At 40.4% G+C, this 8579-nt stretch overlaps 1 protein-coding gene across 1 annotated transcript; it reads right to left on the bottom strand.

Annotated features, from left to right (window-relative positions):
* Positions 1 to 996: 996 nt before the first annotated feature.
* LOC111973912 (leukocyte surface antigen CD53) lies at positions 997 to 6718 on the bottom strand. Its single transcript, XM_024001367.2, has 8 exons — positions 6581 to 6718; positions 3582 to 3665; positions 2769 to 2957; positions 2479 to 2553; positions 2163 to 2276; positions 1905 to 2012; positions 1709 to 1792; positions 997 to 1323 (listed from the first exon to the last, which is right to left on the bottom strand). Exons 2-8 carry the CDS (start codon positions 3642 to 3644, stop codon positions 1252 to 1254), a joined length of 705 nt encoding a protein of 234 aa, XP_023857135.1. The 5' UTR covers positions 3645 to 3665; positions 6581 to 6718; the 3' UTR covers positions 997 to 1251.
* Positions 6719 to 8579: the final 1861 nt, after the last annotated feature.

Here is an 8579-nt window from a genome sequence, read left to right as displayed (position 1 = left end):
TCACATTGAAGATAGCAGTTGCTGTGCTTCAGACACCGGGTAATTACAGGGGCAGCGTGGGGAAACGAACCGGACTCATTTAACAGCTGTCATATTTCAGAGCAGTAAAGAGAATGAATGAATCTGTGTCAGACTAGTTTTGCATATCTCTAGGTGAATTGCAATAATTGTGTGTGTATAGTTTCTGAGGTATCAGGGGTGTTCAGTTTGCAATAAATGGTATATTCTGCTGTGTACAGTTACATTTTTTTTAAATGACAAAATTGTACTTGTTTCTATTTTTTGTGACGGTTTCAAAAAAGAACACAATTATTTTAAAATGTAAAGGAAGTCTTAGTATTTTTTTAGTTTTTGTCTTAAAATATTGAGGATTCAGGATTTTATTCTTTAAATAAAACTGTGCAATGCTTAAATGTATTTTTTATTCTTAAGTATATTTGTAAATGTCCCTGCAAGGTGTTGCTTTTGATTCCACTTCATATCTCAATCTGAAGTGAAATATATCTTGCCCGAGGATTGAGAAAACATTAAGGTGGTGTGAAAAACTGCAAATCTACATAGAAAGGGACCTGAATGTAGATGTTAGAAATGCAAAACAGAAAGGATTCTTGATAACTCCCACAACAAACAAGGTGGTGGTGTTTTCACACCTTCACACAGGAGTTTTAACAAAGTTCTCTCACAGAAAGGAGGGTCATTTTACTGACTGCTTCGTTGTTATATTAGTGAAGTGAAACCATCCGTTACACTAAAAGAAGAAGTGGTTAAATTCAGTTTCACCATGCAGGTGGAAAGTAACAGGAAATCATGTGATGTTGACAAGCAGCTGTCATACTGTGTAGTTAGAAAGATGGTGATGGGAAAGGTTTTTTTCAACTCCCAAGATATTGTAATTTAGGAAATCTGTTTCCAAGTCTTCTGCTGATGGCAGAAAAATCTATACAGTTACGGATCAGGAGGGAGAAGTGCTTTTAGTCAATCTTTGTGGTGTTAAAATGAATTAAAAGCTCAATGTTTATTGCATTATTTGGGTTTACATTATAAAGTGCCTGCCTTTTAGCATGAAAATAATCCTCATAGAGAGCATGAACTGACGGCATTATATTACAGAAAACAAACAAATCATTAATTTAAGTGTATAAAATCTCAAAGGTGCGTTTATAGTTCTGTATATGGAAATTCTCTGTAAAACAGTTGAAGACACATGTTTTCAGTTAGAACAGAAAGGTCCTAACCAGGTAAGCAGAATTTTCATAATTTGTAGCCGAGTCCAGACCGGCTTATGTGACAGAACAAAGTCATGGAGAAACACATGCCCAGGACCTACCAACATAGAAAAGACAAAATGAATGCGTTAGCCTACATGCTGTTCTGGTATAGTTATGAAACACCATCCCAAATGACACCCTATTCATCTGGTGAAAAGTAGTGCACTATATAGGGACTAGTGTGCCATTTGGGACGTACTAGTCCTTAGACGCTATTCAAGATGAGTAGTGTATAGGCCTCTCGCCTATACATTACTCATCTTGAATAGTGTCTAAGGAATATGGTGTGCTTCCCAAATGGCACACTAGTCCCTATATAGTGCACTACTTTTCACCAGATGACAAGATGCTTCTGGTCTGGAATACGTATTTTTTACGTGAATGCCAAGATAAACCTATCACCGACACCCTGTATTAACTAGCAGGGAAGCTGATCATACCTCGATAATGCAGAGCACAATCACACCAACACCGGTGACTAGGAAGTTCTCCTCAAACCACACCTTCAGCTTATTGTAACAACCCTGAGATGAAGAAGAGAACATATCCTTATTGAGTGACATCAGCTTTGTTTTTCTACAGTATTCTAGTTCATTTGAGGCTTGTTAATCATGAGAGGATATTATGATGTCATACAGCCTTCCAGTATACTGGCTTCCCGGGAGCACATTGGCTCTCGTGGCAGCAGGACTCAGGCACTTTGGTCTTCCAGTCACTTGTGTTATGGATCCCACAGCACTGGAACTAAATGTAATAGAATTGAGCATGAGAAAAGCAGTGTTATCATTACATGTGCTACATATTTCCACTCAATTTTGTACTGAACTATGGCAGGGTGAAAGAGGGGGCATCCAAGTTTCATTGTGTAGTTTGTGTTTCTCAATTCACACTCACCGTGATCTGAATGATGTCCCAGTCGTCCGTGTTCACTGTGGAATTCCCACCTTTAGTTGAATCCCTGGATTTCTCCAGACTTTCTGTGAGATCCTTCTCTAGGAATCTGTCAATCTAAGCGCACATATTCATTTCTTAGCAGTATGAACGTCTCATAAAACACGATCTCCTATCATCTTTGACCTTTCCTCACAACCCTGGCCCTCAAGTCCTGATATAAGTCCTAATTAGTAATGTATTAATGATCTCTTCACTTAATTTCCTCTCACCCCTTAACCTCCTACCAACATCTGATGGTACACCTGCTTTATCTTACCTCTTTCTCATATACCAGCAGTAGACAGGCTACAGTCAGTTCCACCAACATCAGAATGAACAGCAGGATGAAAAACTGCAAACCAAGAAAAACGGAGTATATGCACATCCTTCTGGAAAATCCTTATGTTATCACGTTGCACTTTTAATGATTGATTGTACCGTGATAAATAAAAATAGGTTATTTACACGTTTTTGTAAGTCAGTTTAAAGCAAGGACAGTGAATGAAGAGACCGATGTCTCTGATGAATACAAAATAATGTCAAATATGAGATCCATGTGAGACCTACAGTGATGAGGAGGCAGCGGTTCTCTTTAAGGGCCCCCAGGAACCCCAGGAAGGACACGCAAGTGATGATGATGCCGGTGATGAAGAGTGTGTTGGCCAGATTCAAGGAGGACAGGGTGGGGATGAGAGCAGAAACCTTGGTGTTCAACATCAGGAACACTCCAAAACCAAACACTGCCGTTCCACACATCTGACCCAAACACAACAACATGGCGTCAACATACATCATACAGAATATGGTGTCATATTACATAATTATGGTGTCCATATTAGGGCAGTCTCATCAGGACTTGTCAGGCTTATCAGGAGGAGGCTGTCCTAAAATGTACCATATACAGGATAAATGGAAATTGAAATATTGAACATGGGCAGGGTTGCGTTGCGTACGTAACTTTCTAAATGTAATTCGTTACTAGTTACTTGTCCAAAATTGTAACTGTTTTTGATTACTTCCCCCCTTAACCTTAAGAGGAAGAAGACTAAATGTATCCGGGAAACACATTTAATATGTCATCATAGTGGTCTCTGACTTGTGGTCAGACTCGCTCAGGTGGGACAAACAGAAAGGTGTCATAATGTATTTTTTCTAAATTTAAAAGTAATCCAATAAGTAATCATGTAGTTTTTAAGAAGTACTGTATCTGTTTATCTGATTACAACATTTTTGCTTTTAACGTAACGTAATGCTTTTTGTAATCCGATTATATGTAACTGATTACATGTAATCAGTTACTCCCCAACCCTGAACATGGGTTTCAATCTCATTGAGTAAGTAAGAGTAGAAGGCTAATAGGTGGAGGTTGGAGATACGTACAAAGCACAAGAAGTTAACCATACACATGGTGTATTTCAAACACTTGAGGCAATTTTGAGCCATTTCCCAGAAGTGCTTCCAGACCTGCAAAATAAACAAGAGACAGATAAACACATATTGTGCCAATACATCAATGATAAGCGTGTCTTTAACCCAGAGACCATCAGCAAAAACAGCAACATATACCACACAAATACACAGCAACAATTGTTAAAAATAGTAAGAACATCACTGAGTCAGATATTTTTTTCTCCATCTGAAGAAATTAGAAGGAACTGGGTACTGTTTTTGAGTGAGTAGTGAGGTCATCAAGTGTCACAGTGTGAGGAAATTAGCCTGCTGTATCTGGTTTACTTCCTTTAAATTTACCCATGGGACTCGGCTGAACATTTTGAAATGGTTTTCATCATAGTTTTTAACATGTTTAGACCAATACAGTTTTGATTTCTATGGCAAACTATGTAACGCTTCAGCTTTACAGATTTAATAGAGCCCTTATTCCTTGAGGAAAAATCAGTGAAAGTGTACCAACATAAGTGTTTCATCCCACTGCAGAATGGAAATGTGGATGGAATTGTACACCCACTCAATCACAGGAGGCTGCTGAGGGGAGGACGACTCATAATAATGGCCGGAACAGAGCTAACGGAATGGAATCAAACACATGGAAACCATGTGCTTGATGTACAGTACCAGTCAAAAGTTTGGGCACACCTACTCATTCAAGAGTTTTCTTTATTTTTACTATTTTCTACATTGTACAATAAAAGTGAAGACATCAAAACTACGAAATAACACATATGGAATTATGCAGTAACCAAAAACAAATCAAAATATATTTTATGTTTGAGATTCTTTAAAGTAACCACCCTTTGCCTTGATGACAGCTTTGCACACTCTTGGCGTTCTCTTAACCAGCTTCATGAGGTAGTGGAATGCATGCCAACTAACAGGTGTGCCTTGTTAAAAGTTAATTTGTGGAAATTCTTTCCTTCTTAATGCGTTTGAGCCAATCAGTTGTGTTGTGACAAGGTAGGGGGTGGTAAACAGAAGATTGCCCTATTTGGTAAAATACCAAGCCCATATTATGGCAAGAAAAGCTCAAATAAGCAAAGAGAAACGACAGTCCATCATTACTTAAAGACATGAAGGTCAGTCAATTCAGAAAATGTCAAGAACTTTGAAAGTTTCTTCAAGTGCAGTCAGACAAACCATCAAGCGCTCTCATGAGGACCGCCACAGGAAAGGAAGACCCAGAGATCCCTCTGCTGCAGAGGATAAATTCACTGGAGATACCAGCCTCAGAAATTGCAGCCCAAATAAATGCTTCGGAGTTCAAGTAACAGACCCATCTCAACATCAACTGTTCAGAGGAGACTGCGTGAATCAGGCCTTCGAATTGCTGCAAAGAAATCACTACTAAAGGACACCAATAATAAGAAGAGACTTGCTTGGGCCAAGAAACACAAGCAATGGACATTAGACTGGTGGAAATCTGTCCGTTGGTCTGAGTCCAAATTTGAGATTTTTTGTTCCAACCGCTGTGTCTTTGTGAGACGCAGAGTAGGTGAACGGATGATCTCTGCATGCGTGGTTCCTACCGTGAAGCATGGAGGAGGAGGTGTGATGGTGTGGGAGTGCTTTGCTGGTGACACTGTCTGTGATTTATTTAGAATTCAAGGCACACTTGACCAGCATGGCTACAACAGCATTCTGCAACAATACGCCATCGTTTCTGGTTTGCACTTAGTGGGACTATCATTTATTTTTCAACAGGACAATGACCCAACACACCTCCAGACTGTGTAAGGGCTAGTTGACCAAGAAGGAGAGTCAGATGACCTAGCCTCCACAATCCCCCGACCTCAACCCAATTGAGATGGTTTGGGATGAGTTGGATCGCAGCGTGAAGGAAAAGCAGCCAACAAGTGCTCAGCATTTGTGGGAACTCCTTCAAGACTGTTGGAAAAGCATTCCAGGTGAAACTGGTTGAGAGAATGCCAAGAGTGTGCAAAGCTGTCTTCAAGGCCAAGGTCGGCTACTTTGAAGAATCTCAAATATAAAATATATTTTGATTTGTTTAACACTTTTTTGGTTAGTACATGATTCCATATGTGCTATTTCACTGTGTTGATGTCTACGCTATTATTCTACAATGTAGAAAATAGTAAAAATAAAGAAAACCATTGAATGAGTAGGTGTGTCCAAACTTTTGACTGGTACTGTATTTGATACCTTTCCACTAATTCCACTCCAGCCATTACCATAAGCCCATCCTCCCATATTAAGGTGCTACCAACCTCCTGTGCAATGTGTCTAACCCAAATGACACTTATCCTCTGACACCATACTGTGTCTGTGATTATTAGTCATATTTAAATGTACCTCACTGAGCCAAACAAACTCTAAGGCTGAGTTTGCACAGGCAGCCCAATTATGATATTTTTTTCACTAATTGGTCTTTTGACAAATCACATGAGATCTTCTAACATCAAATCTTTTTCAGAGCTGATCTGATTGGTCAAAAGACTAATTAACGAAAAAAATATCAGAATTTGGCTGCCTGTATAAACACAGCCTAAGAATCCCCAAACTTCCTCATCTTTCTTGTTATATGATTTTACTGGAGAAATTTTGTTTTTATATTAAATATACATGTTTTCAATATATAACACTCCCAACATTTAATTTTAGATTATTCTCATAGGTTTGAGAATAATCTAGCGGAGGCTGCTGAGGAGAGGACGGCTCGTAATAATGGCTGGAACGGAGAGAATGAAATGACATCATTGATATTATTTCGCTTCAGCCATTACGACGAGCCCGTCCTCCCCAACTAAGGTGACACCAACCTCCTGTGCTTTTCATATACACATGACCAATTTCTCTTATCCCCTGATGTCTATTAGACTGGACACATCACTCATAACAATTTAAAGACAATCAAATGTCGTCACTCTTTTACAGGAAATGAAAGATAATTGAGACATTGTACTTACCTTGTCAGTGGAAATAGTGATACAAGTTTAAATCAAGCCCGATACCCTTTACAATCCGTTGTTTAGAGGATTACTGCACCTTTGACTTGGCTGTACTGGTACTTCCCGTTCTCAGTAGACTGAAGGCAATTCATTCTACTTCCTTATTCTAGGGTATATTATGGTAAATCTATACTGAGAACTTGTGAGGGGCGTGCATTTCAAAATAGCATGAGGGGAAAGACAAAATGACAACTTCTGTGACGCATTACCTACATTCCAGAGGAGGCTGGTGGGGGGAGCTTTGGGAGGATGGGCTCATTGTAAAGGCTGGAATGAAATCAATGTTCTTTCCATGTGCTTTATGTGTTTGGTACCATTCCATTTATTCCATTCCAGCCATTACAATGAGCTCATCCTCCTATAGCTTCTCCCACAAGCCTCCTCTGCCACGTTTAGCAAAGATGTGAACCCTGTTCTCCCTTACGCTGAGGGAAATTTGGGCCTGATGTTTTCTACCATAAAAAAAAACAATGTTCAGAAATACTTAATGAAGAAAAATATTACTCATTGTTGTTTCAATCATACAGTATACAGTGCATTCGGAAAGTATTCAGACCCCTTGACTTTTTCCACATTTTGTTATGTTACAGCCTTATTCTAAAATTGATTACATAGTTTTTTCCCTCATTAATCTACACACAATACCCCATAGTGACAAAGCGAAAACAGGTTTTTAAAAATTTTGCTATAACAAATACAAAACTGAAATGTACATACGTATTCAGACCCTTTGCTTTGAGACTTGAAATTGAGCTCAGGTGCATCCTGTTTCCATTGATCATCCTTGAGATGTTTCTACAACTTGATTGGAGTCCACCTGTGGTAAGTTCAAATGATTGGACATGATTTGGAAAGGCACACACCTGTCTATATAAGGTCCCACAGTTGACAGTGCATGTCAGAGCAAAAACGAAGATATGAGGTCGAAGGAATTGTCTGTAGAGCTCTGAGACAGGATTGTGTCGAGGCACAGATCTGGGGAAGGGTACCAAAAAATTGAAGGTCCCCAAGAGTCCATCATTCTTAAATGAAGCAGTTTGGAACCACCAAGACTCTTCCTATAGCTGGCCGCCCGGCTAAACTGAGCAATCGGGGGAGACGGGCCTTGTGTCAGGGAGGTGACAAAGAACTCGATGGTCTCTCTGATAGAGCTCCAGAGTTCCTCTGTGGAGATGGGAGAACCTTCCAGAAGGACAGCCATCTCTGCAGCACTCCATCAATCCGGCCTTTATGGTAGAGTGGCCAGACGGAAGCCACTCCTCAGTAAAAGGCACATAACAGCCCGCTTTGAGCTTGCCAAAAGGCACCTAAAGACTCTCAGACCATGAGAAACAAGATTCTCTGGTCTGATGAAACCAAGATTGAACTCTTTGGCCTGAATGCCAAGCGTCACGTCTGGAGGGAACCTGGCACCATCCCTACAGCGAAGCATGGTTGTGGCAGCATTAAGCTGTGGGGATGTTTTTCAGCGGCAGGGACTGAGAGACTAGTCAGGGTCGAGGGAAAGATGAACGGAGCAAAGAACAGAGCGATCCTTGATGAACACCTGCTCCAGAGAGCTCAGGACCTCAGACTTGGGCGAAGGTTCACTTTCCAACAGGACAACAACCCTAAGCACACAGCCAAGACAACGCATGAGTGGCTTCGGGACAAGTCTCTGAATGTTCTTAAGTGGCCCAGCCAGAGCCCGGACTTGAACCCGATCGAACATCTCTTGAGAGACCTGAAAATAGCTGTGCAGTGACGCTCCCCATCGAAGCTGACAGAGCTTGAGAGGATCTGCAGAGAAGAATGGGAGAAACTCCCCAAATACAGGTGTGCCAAGCTTGTAGCGTCATACCCAAGAAGACTCAAGACTGTAATCGCTGTCAAAGGTGCTTCAACAATGTACTAGCATCTGTATACTTATGTAAATGTGATATTTCTAAAAAACTGTTTATGCTGTGTCATTATGGGG

This window comes from Salvelinus sp. IW2-2015, linkage group LG15 (assembly GCF_002910315.2).
Source record: "Salvelinus sp. IW2-2015 linkage group LG15, ASM291031v2, whole genome shotgun sequence".
Classification (NCBI taxonomy): Eukaryota; Metazoa; Chordata; class Actinopteri; order Salmoniformes; family Salmonidae; genus Salvelinus; species Salvelinus sp. IW2-2015.
Note: the sequence above shows the minus strand (reverse complement) of the source record. Positions and strands in the feature narration are given on the sequence as shown.